This window comes from the organism of the source record quoted next, unplaced genomic scaffold (assembly GCF_019419815.1).
Source record: "Pyrus x bretschneideri cultivar Hongxiangsu unplaced genomic scaffold, Pyrus_bretschneideri_v1 Contig32, whole genome shotgun sequence".
Classification (NCBI taxonomy): Eukaryota; Viridiplantae; Streptophyta; class Magnoliopsida; order Rosales; family Rosaceae; genus Pyrus; species Pyrus x bretschneideri.
The window spans coordinates 3098062-3123826 of NW_025999635.1; the positions used below are offsets into that span (position 1 = coordinate 3098062).

The 25765-nt window shown below is 38.9% G+C and overlaps 4 protein-coding genes across 5 annotated transcripts; all 4 read left to right on the plus strand.

The window, feature by feature from the left end:
* Positions 1-1691: 1691 nt before the first annotated feature.
* On the plus strand, positions 1692-11950 carry LOC103936935 (clathrin heavy chain 1). The gene is given in 31 exon segments (XM_048590512.1): positions 1692-1934; positions 2262-2466; positions 2816-2904; positions 3041-3119; positions 3302-3429; positions 3793-3891; positions 4025-4133; positions 4554-4633; positions 4713-4940; positions 5029-5094; positions 5523-5639; positions 5837-6034; positions 6118-6234; positions 6340-6399; positions 6643-6729; positions 6846-6929; positions 7006-7140; positions 7231-7293; positions 7376-7480; positions 7565-7677; positions 7780-8032; positions 8113-8249; positions 8346-8624; positions 8725-9727; positions 9842-10256; positions 10259-10326; positions 10471-10641; positions 10717-10902; positions 11012-11134; positions 11248-11358; positions 11525-11950. Coding segments are annotated over 31 exon segments (5115 nt in total). The 5' UTR covers positions 1692-1889; the 3' UTR covers positions 11687-11950.
* A 584-nt stretch (positions 11951-12534) lies between these two features.
* LOC103936944 (GDP-Man:Man(3)GlcNAc(2)-PP-Dol alpha-1,2-mannosyltransferase) lies at positions 12535-17549 on the plus strand. Of its 2 annotated transcripts, none has more exons than XM_018644987.2 (8): positions 12535-12869; positions 12941-13227; positions 13398-13584; positions 13720-13788; positions 13904-14097; positions 14555-14664; positions 14772-15871; positions 16599-17549. In XM_018644987.2, the coding sequence occupies exons 1-7, from the start codon at positions 12570-12572 to the stop codon at positions 15014-15016; spliced, it is 1392 nt and encodes a 463-aa protein (XP_018500503.2). In that variant the 5' UTR covers positions 12535-12569; the 3' UTR covers positions 15017-15871; positions 16599-17549. The 2 variants fall into 2 exon arrangements, with proteins under 2 accessions (XP_018500503.2, XP_048446470.1); XM_048590513.1 differs by having other exon boundaries at positions 16605-17549.
* Positions 17550-20394: 2845 nt separating this feature from the next.
* LOC103936974 (transcription factor bHLH51) lies at positions 20395-22024 on the plus strand. The gene is made up of 2 exons (XM_009346868.3): positions 20395-20847; positions 21368-22024. The coding sequence occupies exons 1-2, from the start codon at positions 20503-20505 to the stop codon at positions 21845-21847; spliced, it is 825 nt and encodes a 274-aa protein (XP_009345143.2). The 5' UTR covers positions 20395-20502; the 3' UTR covers positions 21848-22024.
* Positions 22025-24248: 2224 nt separating this feature from the next.
* On the plus strand, positions 24249-25582 carry LOC103937539 (transcription factor MYB73). The gene has a single exon (XM_048590798.1). It carries the CDS (start codon positions 24471-24473, stop codon positions 25371-25373), a length of 903 nt encoding a protein of 300 aa, XP_048446755.1. The 5' UTR covers positions 24249-24470; the 3' UTR covers positions 25374-25582.
* Positions 25583-25765: the final 183 nt, after the last annotated feature.

A 25765-nucleotide genomic window follows, 5' to 3' on the forward strand; every position in this document is an offset into this window, starting at 1 on the left:
ACCGTACAATGTACGATGAATGTATGTGATTAAAAGATCTATGAAATCCTAACAAAAAGGATCCGATGAGAATCCTCTCTCAGCTACCTTTCCTTCTTCATTTTCCCACTCATTTATTGACTAATTATTTCCATTTGCACAACTAACTTAAAACTTAATGCTTTGACCCAGTTTATATGTTTCCACCGGCAGTAAATGTGGTGTGTAGAAATCAATAGATCCACAAAAATTAAATGGGCTAAGTTTTTATTGGGCTTATGCATTCTTTGTGGTTATGAGACGTAGACCGACTTTAAAACTAAATTTTGCCAATATATAACACCGTATGTTTTAACTCTTCATTAAAAAAAAAAAAAATTGTATCAATGATCCTGTAACTCTAATTTAATTATTAATTGTTTTAATTAAAAATTCGTGAATATTAGTCTCTTAACTAATTAAAATGTACAATTATGGTCATTTTCGTTAACTCCGTCAAAATGAATTATGGTGGAAGAACCATTACTACAATTGAGTTAAAGTTGAAGGATCATTACTTCTATTGGATTAAAGTTGAGGGACCATTGTTAAAAATTTCTCCTTTTGTTTGACCCTTGATTCAAGCTCATGTACGTGATATATGACTCATTTTGATAGAAGTTCTGATGGAGTTAACGAAAATGACCATATGTGCAAGTTTTGATAAGTTAATGAATCAATGGTCATTAATTTTTATTTGAGGGACTATTGCTCAAATTCAATTAAAGTTAAATGACCATTGCTATAAAAAGAAAAAACTTTTGTGTTATAGATTACAAATGAAGAATTATGCTTTGCTTAGCCAAAAAGATGACTAATGTAAGTTTCCAAAAAAATTATGCTTTTCAACAAGGACGTATTATATTTATATTTATATGAATAAAATGAGATTCACTATGAATATTGTGTTTGAAGCATGTGAACCGAGAAATCTTTACCTTTCAAGAGAGAGAAAGAAATTCGAATTACTCAAGTTTTTGGGGTTTTACGAAGTAGGTTAGTGAAATAAGCTAATGTGACTGTATGATTGAAATTAAATGTCTAGATCTCTCGATCGCAGGTTTAGACATAGAAATTCCAAGTGGATCTCAATCTTATGAAAATGAGATGCAAAAGTAAAGACTTGAGATTCAAATTTTGAATCTTCTATGACAATATCGCTTGTACTAAAATAAAAATAAAATATTAATTAAACAAGTAAACGATAACTTAAGATGATAAGACACAATCCGGCTAATTTATTCTGGTAGTCCCTTCCTTCCACCACTTACAACATGTTACCATAGAGAAATTTTTAATTGTGATTGGAATACGGGTGGTACATCATATGTTTTTATGTAAGTAGTGAAATTTTATTTTTAAAGTTATTAATTTTTTAACACACATATCTCACCATTTATATAGCGACACATGGTATACCATACCAACCAATATGTTGGCGCACTACAGAACATTTTTAACACGTAATTATTTTTTATTTTTCCTCCTCCTCCTAATATTTTTATTTTTTAATTTTATTTTTTAATATTTTAGCTCTCGAAGTGCTCTGGATGAGATTCTTCTCTGCGTCTCGTTTTATATTTCTCACTCGAAAAAATTCCATTTTATAAAATCGCCCATAAAAAAAAACAGACCTCCCTTCTAGTCCCCTCCCATTTCTCCTCAGATCTCTCTCCCTTGTTCGCTTTTGCGGGTCCAAGGGTTTCGCTGCTGCTCTAGATCTCCCCCAGCGATTCGAATCCCTCTCCGGGTTCGAAACGCTCTCTCTCTCTCTCTCTCTCTCTCTCTCAGCCGTGGCCTCGCACTTCACGGCCGCATCGCATTCGTAGATCCAAGCCGCCGATTCCGAGCCGTCGATCTGCTCCCCAGCCATGGCGGCCGCGAACGCTCCGATCACCATGAAGGAGGCCCTAACGGTTAGTCTTTAACTTCCGATTCGAATGCTACTTCAGCTCAATTCAGATTTACACTTTTTTTTTGCCGAATTAGTTGCTTTTTTGGTCAATTGCTGTGCTTGATTTGTCGTTTTTTCTTCGAGTTTGTTACTTAGTTTCGTGTTAAGCTTCAGATAGATCTGAAATTTCGTTGAATTTTTGGTTTCTGATCAGATCTGAGAAGTTTTACTAAGAACTACTTAGCAACTGTGATTTCGAACACGATTAACTGTTCTCTGTTCGCAGAGGATTTGACTAGAATAATTAAGTGATGATGAGTTTATATGATCTGATCTGATCTGACTGCAGCTTCCGAGCGTTGGGATTAATCCACAGTTCATAACGTTTACACATGTTACTATGGAATCCGATAAGTACATATGCGTTCGGGAGACTTCGCCTCAGAATAGTATTGTCATTATCGATATGAGTATGCCGATGCAACCTCTGAGGAGGCCTATCACCGCAGACTCTGCGCTTATGAATCCGAATTCCAAAATCCTTGCCTTGAAAGGTAGATTATAGCAACTTGTTCGCATTGCTGGAATAGCTTTTTTTTGCATATACGTGTTGTCACTTTTGAAAGATGCTCTGGTTTAGTGTTCTGGGCTTGATCTTAATGCATCATGCATGTGTGCTTGCCAACTTTTTGAACCTCAGCTTACTTAATAAATAGATTCACGATTCATCTTGCTAGTATGTTTGCAACACGTATTTAGTTGAATCAGCAGTAACTATCATGTACAATCTAAGCACTTAACTTTATTTACTGGCTGGATCTTACTTACCAGCGCCTTAGCTTTCTTTATGAACCTCGATTTATCTAATTTTGATCGACCATGTGTTGTCATATCCACTTGAAGCTGGAGTTCAAGGTACTACTCAGGATCACCTTCAAATCTTTAACATCGAGATGAAAGCAAAACTGAAATCTCATCTTATGCCTGAGCAGGTACCTCACTTCATTTGTTTACTAATTAGTATGTTTTCGGCATCTCTTAATTATTGCATAAGGATATCTGGGTCTTGTTGTTTTGTGCAAGGTTTTAAATAATCTAGCTTACCTATCCCCATTGGTTCTTTTGTAGATTGTTTTCTGGAAGTGGATAACCCCAAAGATGTTGGGTTTAGTCACTCAGACAACGGTATATCACTGGTCAATTGAAGGTAAGATACCTTAAATAACTAATTTGAATATTACACAATCATATGTCTTCAGGTTTTTTTTATCTTTATTTTTTATTTTTTATAAATTAATTAATTAATTTTTATTTTTTTATATGGAAACGTTACTGTTTGTGTTAAAGTTGTGGATTTTATTTGTTTGGTCCTGGTGCATCTCCTTGTAGGTGAATCTGAACCAGTAAAGGTGTTTGAGCGAACAGCTAATCTGGCTAACAATCAGATTATAAATTACCGATGTGATCCTTCTGAGAAGTGGTTGGTTTTGATTGGAATTGCTCCTGGTGCACCAGAGGTATGTTGTTATGTCTATATGTGCCTGTCCAATGTCCAACAGTATTCTTTATCTCAGCCGAGGAAATTGTCAGAAATTGCAAAACAGTTTGCGTCTTTGGGTGTTTGCAGCCAGTGCTCCGGTTGTCAGTCTTTATCTATATTCAAATCCTGTACTTCTATCATAATACTTTCAATCTAGCCTTTTAAACAATATTGTCTGAACCTATATTTCCCAATGATTGAAATTGTGAAACAACTCTGGTGCTGTACTAGTTTTTTGTTTATAAAGTTCAATGTATCAGAAAATAAATTCTCTCTCTTTTAAAGCCGCTTTTCTGCTTTTCTGCCGTGCTGCTGCTCATTGTTAATTCTATTTTTCTAGAGGCCACAACTGGTGAAAGGAAATTTGCAACTCTTCTCTGTGGATCAGCAGCGCAGTCAAGCTCTTGAAGCACATGCTGCATCATTTGCCCAATACAAGGTATGTACAGTTCACTGCCCCATTCTCCTACTATTTATTTATATTCTGCACCCTTCACTACACACAATCTGTTAATACACAAATATATATGCATCTTAGAATATTGTTGACCTGCTTCATTTATGTTGCACAGGTTCCAGGGAATGAGAATCCTTCAACTCTTATTTCTTTTGCCACCAAGACCCTCAATGCTGGACAGATTACATCAAAGTTACATGTTATTGAGCTCGGTGCCCAGCCAGGTTGATATTAGGATTATTTAAAGTCTCATGCACATGAAACGAACTAGACTGCCCGGTTCTGTTTAGACATGATTTTTTGTTTCTTTACACAATCTCCATTAAATCTGTAAATGATGATTATGTTTTCTTTGATAGGGTACTTTTTGTATTATTAGTTTCAATTAATCCTGGCGATCTTGGTTACATCTTGAGGGGATATAAATTGGAATAAGTTTAATATGCTCATGATATGCTCATAAAATAGATTAAGAGCTTGTATAGATTAAATTAGTGATATTGATTTACAAAGTTTGTACACAGATGGCATTTTTACTTAAAATCAAATGTTGGGAAGATATCGAAAATATATAGTTTTTATGTACTTTATTTTGATGATTTTTAAGTTAAAGGAAGTAAATGTGAGTTTGATTCACTTTTCAGGGAAACCATCTTTTACGAAGAAACAAGCAGATCTTTTCTTTCCTCCCGATTTTGCTGATGATTTCCCAGTCGCCATGCAGGTACTGAATTCGTCAATGTTTTTGATTAATCATGTACTATATGGTAACTTTGTTAATGTTGAATTTGTTTATTTGGCAGATGTCTCACAAGTACAGCTTGATTTACGTAATTACAAAGCTTGGGCTACTATTTGTGTATGATTTAGAGACAGCTAGTGCAGTTTACAGAAATAGAATTAGTCCGGATCCAATTTTCTTGACAACAGAGGCATCATCTGTTGGAGGGTTTTATGCAGTTAATAGGCGGGGCCAGGTGTTGTTGGCTACAATTAATGAACAAACAATTGTGCCTTTTGTCAGCGGTCAGGTATGTTTGAAATTTTTTTCTTCTTTCTTGATATGGTATTGAAAGTAGCAATTTGTTCTTAAGAATGTTGTCTTGTTTTCATTTGCAGCTAAACAATTTGGAGCTTGCTGTGAATCTGGCTAAAAGAGGAAATCTTCCAGGTGCCGAGAATCTGGTAAGATACTCTTCATAATTCAATTTTAAGCTTGAGTATACTAGATTTTCTATAGGGGGAACATTTTAAGCATGCATATTTCAATTGTTGATGGAATTAAGTTATTTATATGATTGCATTTCGTGATGAGAAGCAATATGGTTGCTTTTATTGTATCCAATTTGAAGTTGTCATGATAAGGCAGTTTTTTGAACTTGATGCTCACTGAAGGTGTTTTAAATTTTTTATTATTTTTATTAACTTTATTAACCTTTGAACGAATTAATAACACTATGAGATAGGGAGTTGAGCTGAGAGAAGGCCTTAATCTATGTGGTCTACAATTTCAGTATTGTTGATTGTTGGCAGGCCAGTACTTGGCTGCCATGATTTGATGAGCTATAATTCTCTTGACTTTAATGTCTGATGTGGCTACATGAATATTACAGGTTGTCCAGCGTTTCCAAGAACTGTTTGCCCAAACGAAGTACAAAGAAGCTGCTGAGCTTGCAGCGGAGTCCCCACAAGGAATTCTCCGCACACCTGATACTGTTGCTAAATTCCAGGTTTCCATTTTGCTTATGTATTTTTGTACATGTTTCTTTCTTTGGGTAGTTTTTCTCTCTTCATATGATTTTGTCCTGAATGTGTTTCACATGTATCTAGAAGCTTGATGTGTTCTAGTAGTTCATGTTTCTTTTTAAGATAGATTACAACTAGATGAAATTTACGTTTACGATTTTTGTTGTCTGATGTGTTGCAGAGTGTTCCTGTCCAAGCTGGGCAAACACCGCCTTTGTTGCAGTACTTTGGGACACTCTTGACAAGAGGGAAGCTCAATGCATTTGAGTCATTGGAATTGTCACGTCTTGTAGTAAATCAGAACAAGAAGAACCTTTTAGAGAACTGGTTAGCGGAGGACAAACTCGAATGCAGTGAGGAATTGGGAGATCTTGTGAAGGTTGGCTTTGCGATTTGAATTTAAATGTCAATTTTCAGATATTTACATTACTGGTGTTAATATCTCTGATTATTTTCTTGTAGACTGTGGATAATGATCTGGCTTTGAAAATATATATTAAAGCCAGAGCAACTCCCAAAGTTGTTGCAGCTTTTGCTGAACGAAGGGAATTTGACAAAATTCTGATCTACTCAAAGCAGGTGTGGAAATGTTTTTATGTAGTAATTGGTTTATAAATATTTTTTTTTGTATTTGTTAAATGGTTGTTTGGTTTCTAAGCATTCCCATTCTCTTTGTTGCGTTAGGTTGGCTACACACCTGACTATCTGTTCCTTTTGCAAACAATTCTTCGAGCAGATCCTCAGGTATTCTTTTAATACTAAGAAAGCTTATATTTTCTATTTAGTTCGTGAAAGCTGAAAGCAGAACTATATCACACATTGATCTTTGTTTGGTGGATGTCTCATTGAAAACAAAATCCTTCCATTTGCATTTGTTCAGTTAATACCCCCAGGAGTTTGGTCTACTGTTTACATTTGACTTGTAGTTGTATACAGATGAACTTGAATTCCTAATTAAACACGTTTATAATGTGGTTTTGAATGTAGGGTGCTGTGAATTTTGCATTAATGATGTCTCAAATGGAAGGTGGTTGTCCAGTTGATTACAACACCATAACGGATCTCTTCCTTCAGGTGTGTTTACTTTCATTAGTACTATTGTGCTATGCTCACATTAGCAATTATAGATATATATATATAAAATAAATAAGAGACTAACAATCTTCTTGTTGTCCTTTTGTTTATTTTAGAGGAACCTTATTCGCGAGGCAACCGCCTTTCTATTGGATGTTTTGAAGCCAAATCTTCCAGAGCATGCATTCCTGCAAACAAAGGTTTCTATCCTTGAAGCTATATATGAATGATCTGTTGATTCCTATTTCAGCTGGTTGACTTTTTTCGTCCATGCAGGTCCTTGAGATCAATTTAGTGACTTTCCCAAATGTGGCCGATGCAATTTTAGCTAATGGAATGTTCAGTCATTATGACCGTCCTCGTATTGCCCAGCTATGCGAAAAGGCTGGTCTTTATGTGCGAGCTTTGCAAGTAAGATGTCTTGTGTTGCAATTCCTTTTCTTTTTCTTGTCTATTTTCTAATATTGACATTTGTGCTAAAGCATTTTACTTCTGTTGCAGCATTACTCAGAGTTGCCTGATATTAAACGTGTCATAGTGAACACACATGCAATAGAGCCACAGGTTCATATCCTCTCTAGTATTTACATCAAATTGGTACCATAAACTTCTAGAACTGTTACTAAGAGTGTGTGTTCCTCTACAGTCACTTGTAGAGTTTTTTGGCACTCTATCAAAAGAATGGGCATTGGAGTGCATGAAAGATCTTTTATTGGTCAACTTAAGAGGAAACCTTCAGATAATAGTGCAGGTACACACTTTTTTTACTTTTTGTACTTTGATGTTAAAAAACATATCTGGAGCTTATCTGAAGCAAATTTTAATACCTGCACAGGTTGCTAAGGAATACTCTGAGCAGTTGGGAGTTGATCAGTGCATGAAGCTCTTTGAACAGTTCAAGTCATATGAAGGGTTGTATTTCTTCCTTGGTTCGTTTTTGAGCTCAAGGTAATCTGTTCAAGAAAATAAATTTTCTTTGTTTTCTTTTGTGTTTTGGATGTCACCTCCAGTTTATTCTTGATTTTTATATTACTTTTAAATGTGATACAGTGAGGATCCTGATATCCACTTCAAGTACATTGAGGCAGCTGCTAAAACTGGACAAATCAAAGAGGTGGAGCGAGTTACTAGAGAATCGAACTTCTATGATGCTGAGAAGACGAAGAACTTCTTAATGGAAGCGAAGCTCCCCGATGCACGTCCATTGATTAATGTTTGTGATCGTTTTGGATTTGTTCCAGATCTCACCCACTACTTGTACACGAACAATATGCTTCGTTACATTGAAGGTTACGTTCAGAAGGTACTATTTGAGCCTTCTTTTGACAATTTGAAATGTCCTTTGGGTTCCTTACTGATGATTTTTTTTGGCTCGTTGCGTAGGTGAACCCTGGGAATGCTCCATTAGTTGTGGGACAGTTGCTAGATGATGAGTGCCCTGAAGATTTTATCAAAGGTTTAATTCTTTCTGTCCGTTCATTGCTTCCAGTGGAGCCCCTTGTGGAGGAATGTGAGAAGAGGTACATGTTCAGAATGCCACACCCAATCCTCATTTTTAGTTTGCCATCATTTTTTGTCTATATCACTTAATTTTCTTCTTCTTTCCATCTCTTTAGGAATCGCCTTCGTTTACTCACACAGTTCTTGGAGCATCTTGTGAGTGAGGGAAGCCAAGATGTACATGTTCACAATGCTTTGGGTAAAATCATCATTGATAGCGGCAATAATCCAGAACACTTCCTTACGACAAACCCATATTATGATTCGCGTGTTGTTGGTAAATATTGTGAGAAACGTGATCCTACCCTGGCTGTAGTTGCTTACCGCCGTGGACAATGTGACGATGAACTCATTAATGTCACAAATAAGAACTCCTTGTTCAAATTGCAAGCAAGGTTGGTGATCAGTATTTTATTGTTTTTTTTTTGTATTTTTTTTAAATATTTCATCTTATTTGACTACGTGTAGGTTTACTGACTAATTTGTTGGTATTAGGTATGTGGTTGAGAGGATGGATGAAGATCTTTGGGGAAAAGTTCTTGACCCTGAGAATGAGTACAGAAGACAGCTTATTGATCAAGTTGTTTCTACTGCCTTGCCCGAAAGCAAGAGCCCGGAACAAGTTTCTGCGGCTGTTAAGGCTTTCATGACTGCTGATTTGCCTCATGAGTTAATTGAGCTTCTTGAAAAGATTGTGCTTCAAAACTCTGCCTTCAGTGGGAACTTTAATCTGCAAAACCTGCTAATCTTGACCGCCATCAAGGCAGATCCATCGAGAGTAATGGATTATATTAATAGGCTTGATAATTTTGATGGACCTGCAGTTGGGGAAGTAGCTGTGGAAGCCCAACTGTTTGAGGAAGCGTTTGCAATCTTCAAGAAGTTTAACTTGAATGTCCAAGCTGTTAATGTCTTGCTGGATAACATCCGAAGCATTGATAGGGCTGTTGAGTTTGCGTTCCGTGTGGAAGAAGATGCTGTTTGGAGCCAGGTTGCAAAGGCTCAGCTCCGGGAGGGTCTGGTGAGCGATGCTATTGAGTCATTTATCCGTGCAGATGATGCCACCCAATTCTTGGATGTTATTCGCGCTTCTGAGGATGCAGATGTGTACCACGACTTGGTGAGGTATCTTCTGATGGTTAGGCAAAAGGTGAGAGAGCCCAAGGTGGACAGTGAGCTCATTTATGCATATGCAAAGATTGATAGGCTTGCTGACATTGAAGAATTTATTCTTATGCCCAATGTCGCTAATCTCCAAAATGTTGGTGATCGCCTATATGACGAGGCTCTCTATGAGGCTGCAAAGATAATATATGCCTTCATATCCAACTGGGCAAAGTTGGCTGTCACACTTGTGAAGCTTAAACAATTTCAAGGTGCTGTTGATGCAGCACGAAAAGCCAACAGTTCAAAGACATGGAAGGAGGTTTGCTTTGCTTGTGTTGATGCTGAGGAGTTCCGCTTAGCTCAGATTTGTGGTCTCAACATTATTATACAGGTGATTTTTTGCATCTGGATATGTCTCGTATACTTCTAAGGTGCACTTTTACTCTAGATTTGGGCATATTTATACAATTTTCACTAATTGTTTGTCTTGATTTGAATTTTATAGGTGGATGATTTGGAAGAGGTCAGTGAATACTACCAGAATAGAGGATGCTTCAACGAGCTAATATCTCTAATGGAGAGTGGTCTGGGGTTAGAACGTGCTCACATGGGAATCTTTACCGAGTTGGGAGTTCTATATGCTAGATATCGCCCAGAGAAACTTATGGAGCACATTAAATTGTTCGCGAATAGGCTAAATATTCCAAAGCTTATAAGAGCATGTGATGAGCAGCAACATTGGAAGGAGCTGACCTATCTGTATATTCAATATGATGAGTTTGATAATGCTGCAACCACCATCATGAATCATTCCCCTGAAGCCTGGGATCACATGCAGTTCAAAGACGTGGCAGTTAAAGTTGCTAACGTGGAGCTATATTATAAGGCTGTGCACTTCTACTTGCAAGAGCATCCGGACCTCATAATGATATTCTAAATGTGCTTGCACTTCGTGTAGATCATACACGTGTTGTTGACATAATGCGGAAGGTAATTGATTGTGCATGTTTTCATTACGCGCATCATAGATTCCTAGCGCTTCTCATCCAACAAAAAAAAGCACTAGAAGTTTATATTATGAAAATCATTTTTATGGCTCTTATATTGAGATTCTTTTGTGCTTGCAAATTGTAGGCTGGTCATTTGCTTCTTGTGAAGCCATACATGGTTGCAGTTCAGAGCAACAATGTCTCTGCTGTGAATGAGGCTTTGAACGAGATATATGTTGAGGAGGAAGACTATGAAAGATTGCGTGAATCCATTGATTTGCATGATAGCTTTGACCAAATAGGCCTCGCTCAAAAGGTAAAATGCACTCTATTTCTTGTCTGTTCTCTGTGTTGTTAATGTGCAGGAGCCTTATGTTGTTTGTTTGGTCAGATTGAGAAACACGAGCTTCTGGAAATGAGACGTGTTGCTGCATATATCTACAAGAAAGCTGGAAGGTGGAAGCAGTCCATTGCATTGTCAAAGAAAGACAAACTTTACAAAGATGCCATGGAGACAGCCTCACAATCTGGTGACCGTGAACTGGCAGAGGAGTTGCTTGTTTACTTCATTGAACAGGTACAAAACTCTTCATAAGGACTCCATTTTCCCCAGTGCATTCTCTTTACTGTTGTCCCTGGCCTGCTAACATTTTTGGCAATTCATGAATTTCTTCTTTAAATTGCAGGGAAAGAAAGAATGCTTTGCATCGTGCCTCTTTGTCTGTTACGATTTGATAAGGCCGGACATTGCCCTTGAACTTGCATGGATGAACAACATGATCGACTTTGCTTTCCCATATCTGTTACAGGTAATTTTTTTTGTCTTGTTTCCAACTGTTTCTTGCGTGTAAAGGGTTATTGACGCCTCTCATCGAGTCTTGCTTGCATTGTTCAGAACCTTATGTAATTCTTTGTTTTACAGTTTATCCGGGAATACACTGGCAAGGTTGATGACCTGGTTAAGGACAAAATTGAAGCTCAAAAGGAGGTCAAGGCTAAAGAACAGGAAGATAAAGAAGTTATTGCGCAGCAGGTAATCACTTTGAGATATTCTATTTCCTTACAATGAAAGCAGGTTCTACGAATTTGCATTCGTTCTGTTCACATAGCACGTCAACCTCCGTGTTCTCAACTTATCTTTTGTTCTTTGCTTAAATGTCACTATGCATTATGATTAATTGGGTTGACATACTTTGCAGAACATGTATGCTCAGTTGCTGCCTCTTGCTTTGCCTGCGCCACCAATGCCTGGCATGGGAGGCGGTATGGGAGGAGGATATGCTCCACCACCACCTATGGGAGGAATGCCACCGATGGGCATGCCGCCTTTTGGCATGCCACCAATGGGCAGTAGCTACTGAGGCGTGTTGAACTATTCTTGATGAGTTCGACATTTGAATTTGGTATTTTAGTCGGTAGGGCAACCTATTTGATAGAACCTGCCATTTAGTGTAATTTTGTGTGGATATGTTGTGTTGTAATATTCTTTTGTAGCAGAGGCAATTTTTGTTTGGCTGGTGGTTGAGGGCGAGCCTAGAATTTTCTCTGTATTTTTTTGTTCTCGTTTTTTCGAACCTGCCGGAGTCCGAGTATAATACAAAACACTACACTGATCATTTTGGTTATGTTCCAATTTTTCTTGGTGTATATTTGTTCAAACGATTTGTTTTCCAGTAAAAGTGCAGTTTGTATGAACCATTTCTGAACCAGTCTGTTTATGATGGACCAAAATATCAACTGCGGTGCCGGAATTAGGAATAATCCTGGCAATTCATTTTGTTTGGGTGCCTTTTATGTACAAGTGTGTTTACGGGTTTTATTGTGGGGTCTAAAAGTTGGAATTTACAAGCTTGTTTGGTTACCATTTTGTTTTTATTTTTTGTGGAGATACGAGGAATGTGTATGAGAGATGATGAAACTCCTCATAATCTCTTCGAGTTCAGAAAAAATGGATAATCATGGTTTATTATTAGTTGTTCCATTTTTTATTTTAAAAAAAAAAATGAACGTTATAGCTCAAATTTGTGTTTTAACATTTTCAGTCCCAAAAGCAATGCCAGAGTGACGTCACACATAGTATTTGTTAAGTTTTTATCCTTTCAGTTTAGTCCTCTCGGCCTCCGATTCTCGGAAGTTCATCGACCTGCTACTCTCCCACCAAAACAAATTCCACCAATTTCCCACATCCATTTCTCTTGTATTATCCAATTTCCAATTCCCAACAACATCGATCAATCAACGCAAATGGTGTACCAACTCGTTATTTGGGGTCTGATCACTGCTCTCTTGGCCCTGATCCTGAGAATCTCCCTCCAAATATCCGCCGCCAGAAGCAACAGAAAACGCGCCGTCGCCTTCTTCCACCCCTACACCAACGACGGCGGCGGCGGAGAAAGAGTACTCTGGTGCGCCGTTAAAGCCATCCAGGACGAAAACCCCTCCCTCGACTGCCTCATCTACACCGGCGACCACGACGCCTCTCCTCACTCCTTGACCGCCCGTGCCGTCGACCGCTTCGGCGTCAAACTCGTTCACCAACCCAAGGTTGTCTTTCTCTCTCGCTCTCTATCTCTGAATTCATTTTTTTTTCATTAATTATCGATTGGGATTTGAAGGTGGTGCATTTGAGTAAGAGGAAATGGGTCGAGGAGGCCACCTACCCCCGGCTGACCATGATCGGGCAGAGCCTCGGCTCTGTCTACCTCTCATGGGAGGCGTTGACGAAGTTCACTCCTACTTTTTACTTCGACACCGCTGGCTATGCCTTCACGTACCCAATTGCCCGGCTGTTTGGTTGCAGGGTTATCTGCTACACCCATTACCCCACAATCAGCTGCGACATGCTTTCCCGGGTCAGCCGGCGGAGCTCCATGTACAACAATGACGAATTCATTGCTCGGAGGTAGGTCTGTTTGTCAATTTTCCCATTTCACATTTTGCTGATTGTGGCTGATGAAACCCAGTGAAAGGAACATGGATGGATGTTTGGTTAAACCGAAAAGGTGATCACTTTTTGCATTTAGTTGCGTTGACAAAAAAAGATCGTCACTTGAATTTGAATTGTTGTTGTAGCAATTGGCTGTCCAGCTGCAAAGTCGTATACTACAATATATTTAGCCGGATGTATGGGATTGTAGGCTCTTGTGCTCATCTTGTTATGGTTAATTCGTCCTGGACTCAGTCCCATATCGAAAAGCTCTGGAACATTCCCACACGGACTAAGCGGGTCTACCCTCCTTGTGATACTTCTGGACTACAGGTTTGTTACCAGTAATATCTTAACATATCACTTCGAAATGTGGTTATCAACGATTTGATTAGTCGTTGTGTGAGATGAGCTGCAAATGTGCAATTGTCTCTCTGTGTGGTTGTTAACAAGTTGCTGTCTGTGTAGGCGCTTCCGTTGGAAAGGCCAGCTGAACCGGCAAAAATTATATCTGTTGCTCAGTTTCGGCCAGAGAAGGTGGGAATATAAACCTTATGAGCACAAGGTACTAAGATTTTTGCGGCTCATTTATGGGGCCTTAATTTGTTGTGGCTATTGCAAGTCCTTTATAATTTGGTTGTTCCGTTATCAGGCACATGGTCTCCAACTTGAGGCCTTTGCAGTTGCCATAGGAAAATTAGATGCACACTTGCCCAGACCGAAGCTTCAGTTTGTGGGTAGCTGTCGGAATAAGGCAGATGAGGAAAGATTGCAACATTTGAAAGATAAAGCAATTGAACTGAAGGTTGACGGCGACGTGGAATTTCATAAAAATGTATTATACAGGTCTGTGCCAAGGATTTTTCATGTTCTGCATCCTTTAATGTAAATGTCTAGAACTCTAGATAACTTGTTCTTCTTGCTCTCGATCTCTCTGTTAAACGTAAACCATACATGATCTGTTCACAAGTTTCTTATCTTTGGTTGGCTTGCATTGTTAATTGCTTCCCGTCTGAGGATTGGATCATACAAGTAGTGATGCTAATATATACAGCATGAATGACTCAGATAATTAGCATTTTTTTTTGCGTGTCTGCCTAGGTGAATTCGAATAAGCTACATAGTATGTAGCTGAATAAGACATACAAACTGTGGTGTGAACATCTTCTCAAAACCATATTAGCTGCTGTTTTCGTAAACATATTTTCCTCAACGATTGTCGGCACTCTTTTGTCTTGTAATAATATACCCTGTTTGGATTTGTTTTTGCTTTCTTAGCCTTGGTTATTTTTCACATCTACAGGGACTTGGTGCAACTTCTGGGAGGGGCCATCGCAGGAATCCATTCAATGACGGATGAACACTTTGGAATAAGTGTTGTGGAGTATATGGCTGCAGGAGCCATCCCAATTGGTGAGCATCTCAAAAGTTATCCGTCATTTAACCAACAAACTTTCTACCTTACCCTATTCACTTTTTTCCTGCTCTGATATTCCTCATGTTTTCCGTTCTTGCTTCAGCACATAACTCTGCCGGCCCGAAAATGGACATTGTTTTAGCAGAAGATGGATTGCAAACAGGATTTCTTGCCCGCACTGTGGACGAATATGCAGATGCCATCCTCAACGTCATAAAGATGCCAGAAAGCGAGAGGCTGAAGATGGCTTCAGCTGCGAGGAAGCGGGCTGGCAGATATTCGGAGCAAAGATTCTACGAAGATTTCAAAGCTGCAATCTCCCCAGTGCTCACCCATTCTTCTAGTTAATGGACTAAACATCAATCACAGGATACTCGTAACTTAACAGAGAAGAGCCCTTTGCATCGGACTTTAGTTGTACTGCATTTTTCGTTGCCCCGAGCCTTACCGGTAACTGAAAAAGTCCGATTAAGCCACTGTAACTCTAACCGTTTGATGGTGTCTTCTTTCAAATCATATACCGGTATTCAACATCCACATTTACCCTTTCCGTAACGCCCTTCATTTTCGGGTTCTTTGTTGAGAATGAGTTTAGTTGCTTCAAGTTCGGATTGGATATTTTGAATGAGGATCCTCTCCAGGTCCTCTTCATGATAATTCTTAAATCGTGTCCGTTCATTGTACATCGTGCAGTCAAAAATCATTTTAAATATTTTTATTTAAAATTAAATACAAATTGTATTTGATGAAAATTGATTGCACGATATACGATGAACGGTCACGATTTGAGGATTCTCAAGATCCTCATTATCGGTCACGACTTGAGGATTCCAGGATCCTCCTGGGGATATTTTTACATAATACCGATCATGGTAGATTGGATAAAATTGAAAGATACAAAATCTAACCGAAACTTGTTATGGTATAATTCAATAAACGACATGCCGTTGGGATGTAGAAAACCAAAAGTAAGAAAGACGTGCCAGGCACGCGCTCGGACATGCTGTGGTGGCATCAAATTCTCATCCCCTTTCCTTTGGATTACAGACCATCCACTCCATTGCTTGCACCACAACGCAGACGATACACAGTAAACTCTTTGCTCTCTCTCTCTCTCTCTCTCTCTCTCTATAAATGGTTGGGCCGTAGACGACCATAAAAATGGCTGTTTCATTCAACTCGGTGCTGGGCTTCAACTCCACGGTAACTTCTATGCTCCCTCACCTGCACCATATTTTGAACAATTTGTTTCTATGTTTTTCTTCTTGTATTGAAATATATTGAAATGGGTATGCACTTTACTTTTGAGGTTGGCTTGGAGCAATCGGTCTCTGGGTTGCTTGCTTATTTCATATTAAAGGAGATATTAGATGGCACTGTGATGGTATTCCAAGCCAACCGCGCATTGTGAGTGGATAAGTTCATGGCTTACAGTGCGTGATTAGTTTGGAATACCGCACAATAGTTTATTTCAAGGCCATCTTTTGGGTGATTATCACTTCTAATAATTTCTTGAGTAAATTGTAACAATGATTCCTTAATTTTAACTCAATTGGAACAATGACACTTCAAAACTCGACCTTTTTCATGAATGGAGAAGTAGCTTCACTCGTATACTTGTTCTCTCGATAGGTTCATCCTAATTTTTACATGATTGTTACAGTGCATCGTGCCTTTAAGTTGGACAAACTGTGTTCTATCTAGCTGAATAGTTTCATGCTCTCGTTACTTGTTAACTGGTTCAAGGGGCTGTTTCTAACGATGATACAGATGTTTGTTCAACAGACGATGCTGCCTTTAATTATATGTAATGAAAGACTAAAATCTCTGTTTACAGTTCAATCATTTATGTTATTTGTGATGTAAATGGCTCGGCAACTGGATGATTCACTCGATAATTTACGAAAGTTTATTTGTTCTCCGTTCGAAGTTACAGGCCAAGTACCAGAATGTGTCGAAAGGTTCTGTTGGAGCTTCTATACCAGCGGCCACCACCCAATTCACATCCTTCTTTGGAACATTTGGACAAAGGAGGCGTATAAGTGAAAAACGATGGGGCTTATGTCTTTCAGTTGCGGATGGCAATCAGCTCACCACAGACCCCGGTGACAAGGCTTCCGAAACTACTCCAAGTTCTCCCGATGGTCGATTACCAGCTGTTGATTCAACGTCTTCGGCTCAGTTCCGAACGAGTGTCCTTGATCAGTCCGGGCCTCCAAGCTCTGAGCCTCCCAATGGCTTGTTGGATTCCTCAAATCCAAAGGAGGCATCTCAGTCACCTGACGTGCAACCCAAGTCAAAAAGATCGCCCCTAACAGCAAGGGAGAGACTGAGGGCAGCCAAGGTTCTCAGTCGTTACACGGACTCAAAGCCGTCTAAGAAATCAGCTAGGGGCAAGAATGTATTGGATGCTCTCAGAGACAGCGAACGCGGAAAGAAAAGATCCGGACTTCCAGAGGCCCCTACAAACATTTTTGACGACAGCAAGCGAGGGATGCCAAAGCAGGGCCTCACTTGGGAATTTCCGGGGGGTAATGATTTGTTTCTAATTCTCTTTTCGTTTGTATTTATCAGCACGGTGATGTTCGCTACAACGTACGTAGTTTGGAAACTTGGTGCCATACATTTCAATGAAAATTGAGACGGACTGCGGTTGGCATCCCCGAGTTTTGCACCAGCCACCTTGATGCTTCTGTGTACCAAAGTTCTCATCTTCCACAGGACTAGGGTTTGAAAACCATTGTAGGCAAGATATACATGTCAACGTACAAAGATTTGCAGGGTCAATATTTGTATCACTATTATTCAACATTTACTGCAACTACACTGTTGTAGCTTCATTGGAAAGAAACATATGGTAAAGGCTATTCAATTCCTTGAACTTCTTCCCCTGTTTCCTTACCTCAACTACTTGAAAATGAACAAGAATAGCATTTCACTTTGTATTTCTGTTGAGGTTAACATTGACTTTAGGGCTCATTTTATTTTGGATTTGTGCGCTAGATTTGATTTGTTGACATACCTGGTTTCGGGGAGAATTTGTCGGTAACCGATTGTATATCCTCTCATTCTCTCTCTCATCAAGTTCATTTTAGTTGAATTTGTGTGCTAGTTTTGCTTTGTTGACATACCTGGTTCTGGAGAGAATTTATGGTATAACGGATTGTATATCCTCTCATGCTTTCTTTCTCATTACTTGATGAGAGAGACACAAGGAATATACAAAGAGATACACATAAGGGGACGTATAACGGCTATAGTCAAGAATCTCTTCTACTTCAATGACAAAAACTACGACTATAAATATCATCACACTTAACATAAAGTTTTTAATGGTCAATCAAATAAGAGAGATTTACACAAGATTCGTTACTGTGATGATATCTCAAATCAATAACACAATGTTATATAGTTTATCTTTTTCACATAAAAGTGCGTTTTTTATTTGTAATACTGCTTCTCCCATCAAACACCCATGAGTTTAGCTTGCTTAATGTGCTTCTCTTCCCATGATCAAACTCGTGTCGGTTGGCGTCATCTACGACCAGAGTGGCCAACCCACTCGAGCCATCTCACACACAGATATTTCTGCAGACTCCGCACCTTTATATCATGTTCCTGCCCACGACACGTAAATTAGCAATAACGATGAACCAAAGCCAATGGACCCCAAAAGACATGCACTCGAGATATATATCAATACTTTTTAAGAAGAAAAAAAATGAGGGGAGGGAAAGAAAGAAGATACGGGAGCTACAAGGACCACACAAAATGTGAGAAAATGGAGGGGAAGAAATCTGCACAGAGAGCGAGAGAGAGAGAGAGAGAGGCAGTTGGTTGATCAAACGTCGTGTCAATCTTTAAAGTCCCTCCCTCTTTTATGGCGAGTTACAATGTTTCAGTGTAAAATCAAGGGGCCCTATATATGTGTAACATATAAATATTTTATTTGTCATTCAGTATTATGATCTGATGATATTTATTTTTACTCAGAAGTAAGAAATTATAAGTTTGAATTTCGTAGATAGAGAATTCGATATCAAATTAGATTACCTACTGTGTGACTTAACCAAACTTCATCTTTCCTTAATGTAAAAATATCTATGTATTAAAAAAAATATAATATATATATATAAATATTTATATCCTGCCATTGTTGATTATTTATTGAAGCTCTTTTGTCTGCTTGTGTAGTACCATCAAAGCAAGCAAGCAAGCCAATGGGAGAAGAAGACGAACCAAGCCACAAAAAATGTGTGGCTGCTTGAAGGTTAATCCAAGAGATCTTGTTAGATTTATTAGGAAGATAGATGGAGATCTCACAAGATACTAAAATGATCGCTTGTCTGACGGTAAGAAATGTTTGTGTTGAAAAATCGTCTACAGATAATTATGATAACATTCTATATCGTTAAAGTTTCATTAACAGTTTAAAAACGTAACAATAAATACGTGTTAGAGTCTTATAAAAATAAATATATTCAACTACAATACTTAATGATTGTAATTGAATGTTGAAAAGCATAAGGTGTAGATTGTTGTGACAAGGGAATGAATACTTTTCAACAACAATACTTAGCAGTTCTAACTTCTAATTGACTGTTTAAAAACATATGATGTTTGTTGGTTGCTACAGGAGAAAACTATTCAACTTAAACAATACTTAGCAGTTCTAACTGATGTAATATAGCAAGTCATAGTGTCACGATGAGACATTTAGGGTATTCAATATGAACAATACTTAACATGTATAGTTTGAAGCAAAATATAACGCGTGAAACTGTAATGATAAGAAAACTTTTTAACTACAATACTTAGCGGTTATAATTGATTGTCCAAAAAACATCATATTGTTGCGATAAGATAAAATATAACGCGTGAGACTGTAATGACAAGAAAACTATCAACTAAAATATTTAGCGGTTATAATTGACTGTTCAAAACACGTCATATAAGCAGTACTTGGTGGTCCTAATTAATATAAATGAGATAAATGAATGAGAGTGGAGTGCGGCAATTGTCCTGCTCTAGTGGGGATGAAAAATCACAATTGGAGAGGTGCGGATAGTGGCTGCCGAAAGCAACCAAGTCAGCTGCCGGCAGCTGTATCTCACTTAGACCATGGTGATGCGGCAGTGTGCTTTCTAGTCTTGCTGAAGCTTTCTGAGAGTAAGTTAAAACTGCCTAACAGTGGATAAGGGTCAAGATGAATACTAAAACTTGTTTAGGGTTCTGGATAAGCTGAAAGGCATTGTGCTAATATGACTCAAATTCTTATTCCTCTCTAACAAATACGAATACCAATACTTGTTTAGGGTTCTGGATAAGGATTAAGATACGTACAAAGCATAAATTAGACTAAGTTAATACCATAAAGTTGATGATCTTTCTAACTCTGATAATTGAGAAGTTCTTCGGTGCGATTATTGCAGTGCATCACATTCACAACTTGTGGGACCGGCTAAGACCAACATGCATGTAGTCCCACTCTCATGTGAGTATGATGCCATGCATTGTCAACAACTGCTACATCGAAGAATTTCTCCTCCTACTATTATCGAGTCAATCTATGTCATTTTTAATTGTATTTACCAAGGAGCCCTTAAGGAAAAGAAAAAATTGTATCGAGGTGACAGCCGTATACATCCAAAAGCGATTTTCATTTGACAAACTAAAAGGTTTTGTGGATAAAAAAGCCAATCACTATCAGGATGTGGAGATCACACGTTGTTAGTGCCAATGAATAGTAGATCTTAAATTATGTGAGATTAAAAGCAAAGGGGATTGGAGGACTGAAGGCTTTAGAATATGGTTTGCTTGTGTATTTTCTGGCCATGGATCAGAACTATTATTATGCTGGGACTGGAGTGCCAAGCTGGTCACATCAATACAACTCTGCTGCAGCTGCTGCTGCGATAAGCAATGAGTCTTCTTCCAGCTTTCTGGCTCCATGGCCTCCTCCTCCTCCTCCTCCTCCTCCTCCTCATGTATCGAGCTCTAATCAATTCCAGTTTTGTGGGTTGCCGCCTAGTTCGTGGTCTTCGACGGCGGCGGATGGTTTTGAAGAAGATAGAGCTGCATCTGCTTCAAGGAGCCACAGCCAGGCTGAGAAAAGGCGCAGAGATAGGATCAACGCACAGCTTGCTACTCTTAGGAAACTCATTCCCAAGTCCGACAAGGTATATACTATGCCATTTTTCTCTCCGTCTAAGCGGATTATGATTGACAGCCTAACAATATAATATAGAATATCTCGCATACGATGATAACACTAGGCCTAGTTCATTTCTCCTTTTTAGTGGTATGCCTAGGTGATCATGATCGAGTCTAACAACATAACATATCTCGTACGCTGATAACACTTTGCCTAGTTCATCCATCTCTTTTTCTTAGCATTTTGCCTCATTCATGATTTATAGTCTAAGAACATAATATAATATGTTTCCTGCGCATAGATTATAGTGTATCATTCATTCCCCCCTCTCTTTTTCTTAGAGCTCATTCATAATTTACAATCTAAAAATATCAACATACAACATGTCACACTGCGCCCAAATAACACTTTGCTTCATCATGATTGGCAGTATTGACAACATAACATTCCTTGTGCAAACATCCTGATTGACAGTTTAATAACGTAACATGCATGATCTTGCCAAACGAGAACGTTCCTGATACGGTTGAGTTTTGTTTGTGCAGATGGACAAGGCGGCTCTATTAGGAAGCGTGATCGATCATGTGAAGGATCTAAAGCGAAAAGCGATGGAAGTGAGCAAATCCTTCGTAGTTCCAACCGAAGTTGATGAAGTAACCATCGACTGTGATCCTGCTCATACTGTAAACTCCGCCACCAGTAGCACTAACAAAAGCCGGGGGAGTTTTCTCATAAGGGCATCCGTCTGCTGCGACGACCGGCCGGAACTCTTTTCGGAGCTCATTCAAGTCCTCAAAGGCCTAAAACTGACGGCTGTTCGTGCCGACATGGCGAGCGTGGGAGGAAGAATCAAAAGTGTTTTGGTGCTTTGTTCTAAGGACGGCGAAGAGGCTGTTTGCACGAGCACTCTTAAACAGTCACTCAAGTTGGTTTTGAGTAAACTCGCCGCGTCGTCCATGGCGCCAAACTGTCGGATTCGAAGCAAGAGGCAGAGGTTTTTCTTGCCATTCCATTGCCCAAATTAATAAGAAGATTTCGGACTTCTATGTGAATCAAGTGTTTTTACTTTTTAGTACTTAGCCCCTATTCTTTCTTTCATTTTATTTTACGTTCTTCTTTTGGGAAAAGACTTAAATGGCACAACTATACTTCCACGTTTAGCGTTTCGTATCAATAATTCAATGATATCTTTAAATTTTTTCCGTATAACGTTACATTATAAACACAAGACGCCACACTAATAGCGGAATTATGTCATATAAATTGCTTTCCTTTAGGAGACATGCTTCAATCATGCATAAGGCAATTAAGCATAAGGATGTGGCATCCTACCACAAGATGTGGTGGAGTTCATTGACAGCAACTATATGGTATACCCTTTCCTCATCTTATCATGATTGTTCGATTGAACAATGTATGATGTTTTGCCTACTTCTGTTCAGTTGCATGTGCTTGCTGGCTATCAGGCATCTTGTCATTGTGGTTACTAAGGAAATTGATGGCAAATAATTGTATTGTTAGTGCTTAAGAGAGTGTTTAGCATATGATAATCCCTATTTAATTATAGATTAAGGAGGCTATGGTTCTATTACACCTGGTGACAAAGCCCACCAATTATAAACTGGTTAGGGATGGTACAATTTTAGCAACAAGTTGGGGTTATTGGCCCATTAACTTTTGACTTTGGAGACTTGTATTTTACGTGACGAGAGAGATTCGAACTTCGAACTTTTATGTTTAGAAGAGAAATATTACTAGTTTAAGAGCCAGTTGGAAAAGCTTCAATACATCTATCTTGTGCATGTCGAAGAGAAAAGTTAGTACCTATACAGATTTGGAACAAATTCCAATCTAATGTAACCAATGCTACTATTAGTGGATGATTTGAACTTGTGACATTTTCAACGTTAAAAAGATACGAACTACTAAATCAAGTTAGTACAATCAATTGAATTGAATTGTGCATGTTTGCCCTTATTGTGAACTAACGATGTTGCTAATTGACCCTGAATGAATAAGAATTACAACTGTGAATTGAAAACACAAATTAAATTCCTACATCTCAAAACAAAACTTGAATATAATCCTCAAAATAAAATAAAAAACAATCAAACAAACAATTACGATCTAGATTGGATTGCCGTGTACCTAACCAAAGATTGGTCTGATGTGAAATGGTGCTTCGAAAGATTTAATGTTCCACATAAAAAAACTTGACGAAATTAAGTACAACATGCACTGAGTAGTTTCTATTGCTATTTACATCGATAACCTCTATTCAAGCTAACATGTGCACGTAGTTAAGTTTGAAAATTTTCAAATCAAGCCCCTTTCCTCATGGAGTCCTAAGCCAATTCCTACCACTCCATTAGAGGTTTAAACAAAGATTTATGAGTAATTAAACAAAGATTATGTTTAGCTACTCCACTTTGTTCACAAACTTTGAACTCTGATGCTACAGTGTAGTAGTTGAATGTGATTACGTCATATCAAGTGTTAGAAATTAACTTGGTCACCAAATTCTCCATTGCAACTCCAAAAACACGACTGTAAAAACATATGTAATCTACTTTTTAACTGTTTAACAGTTCGCCGTTACGGCCGGTGACGCTAATATCCCGCGCCCAGTTTCCCGCGCAATCTCCGTTGGGCAGTTCAGTTGCCTTGCAGTTTGCACTTCCGTTCCGTTCCGTTCCATTAAGAAACGGATAGCCGTTACACCTTACTTTTTCATCATCTCACAGTCCCCTCCTTCTACTATTTTATATTCGTTAAAAAAATTGAGCTAATTATTAATTTTCCTCGAAAATTTGCACAATTGCACTTGCATTTTTCACTTTTATGATATCTCATTGATTTTATTATATCTCGCTGATACAAAGTGAAGTTTACATTTCACACTTCTTTTCATATCGATCATTGATTTATCAAGTATTTCGACGAAAATATTGACGATTTCATAGATATCTTAAACACTGCATTTGACACATATGTCCACTTCCATCTACCTTTGGATCAAGTAATGGCAAGTGATAAGAACACAATTTTAGGGTCCAAACTTGACGAAGTTACTTTTTAAAGCAGAAATAAGAAGTTGTACTAATTCCATATAAGTGTATGCTATGTGGACAACTAATTCCATGTTTCTAATCACGATAACTGACAAGAATGCCTGTGAAAAATGATCTTTCATGGAGTTCGAGTACCAATTTACAATACAACATGAAGTTTGGGAATTAATTGAAACTAAAATTAATTCACGTGGTAATTGTATAAAACTAAAAAGCATATGCCATTCGTGCAATTTTCTCATCTTTCTTTTGATTAGAGTGCAAATTATTAATTAACCACCCAAGCATTGGAAGCGTTTAGAACGAAGAGGGGGGAAGTTATAACTTCCTACTCAAAAACAACAACAAAAACCCACTTCTTCTTAAACCCCTCTCTCTCTCTCCCCTCTCTCCACTCCTCTCTCTCTCTCTCTCTCTCTCTCTCTCTCTCTCTCTCTCTAAAATCTCACCTCGATTTTCTAGAGAGGTTTCCAAAACAAAAACAAAAATCAAATTAAAAAGAAACAAACAGAAAGAAAGAAACGCGTTTGGAGTTCATTTCCGTTATGTGAAATCATAGCGGTTTTACGGTTCATGCATGTCACCACCAACCCCCCATCCCCTCCATCAAACGGTTAAAACCCCACTCATCAAAACTCTCCTCTCTCTCTCTCTCTCTCTCCAATTTCATTCCAAGTTTCCATTCTCTCTCTTGTTTTCTGATTCTCTCTGTTCTTATGATCGCATGGCGATGATGGGAGCGATGAGCGGTGAGGATCGTGTGAAGGGGTCGTGGAGCCCGCAGGAGGACGCCACCCTGATCAAACTGGTGGCCCAGCACGGCCCCCGCAACTGGTCCCTCATCAGCACCGGCATTCCCGGCCGCTCCGGCAAGTCCTGCCGCCTCCGCTGGTGCAATCAGCTCAGCCCCACCGTCCAGCACAAGCCCTTTTCGCCTCAGGAGGACTCCGTTATTATCCAGGCTCACGCCCTCCACGGCAATAAGTGGGCCACCATCGCCCGCCTCCTCCCCGGCCGCACCGACAATGCCATCAAAAATCACTGGAACTCCACTCTGCGGCGGGGACGCCAACGCGCCGAGTTGTCTTCCACGTCGTCCGGTTCCGACTCGGCTGCCGCGGTCGGGGACGAGCCGGACATGAAGCGGCAGTGCCTGCGGGCGTCACCGGAGCATGAGAGTCTGAAAGCAAACGCGCGAGGGGAGGGAATGACAGTTGAGACGTCGCTGACGCTGTCGCCGCCAGGTGAGAAGGCGGAAAACGAGGTCGTATTGAAAAGTGAGGAGGAAGAACACGGTCACGAAGCGGTGGATAATAACGATGATGTGGAGATCTGTAGGGTGGAGACGGAGGAGACGTGTTTGCTGACGATCATGCAGCGGATGATAGCGCGGGAGGTCAGGAATTACATCGATAGCTTACGGGAGAATGGTGGGCCCACATTTGGGCTGCAGTCTGCAGCACATCAAAACGACCCCTGACGTGGATCATGTGAAGTTTTCATTTTCCAATCCTATCCTTTTTCTTTTGGGTTTCTTCTGTTGGGTTGTGAAATTTCAGTTTCAAAATCTTGCTTAATCTTAGTTTTAAGTGTAATGCTTTTACTTGTTGTCATTAGAAATGGTAACGCTCAAGAGATTAAAGTTGGAGATAAAATTTTAAAAATTAAATGACATGGAAGTTAATAATTGATTTATTACTTAAACATTTATAAATGTGCTTATTCCAAGGTGACACATCATTTAGTCTCTTTAACATTATCTCATTAGAAATTACAAGAGATTAATATAGAGTTAATTACACATGCACCGCCTGAGTTTTTTTGTATTTTTCACAAAACCTCCCTCAGATTTTCAACATATCACAAATACCC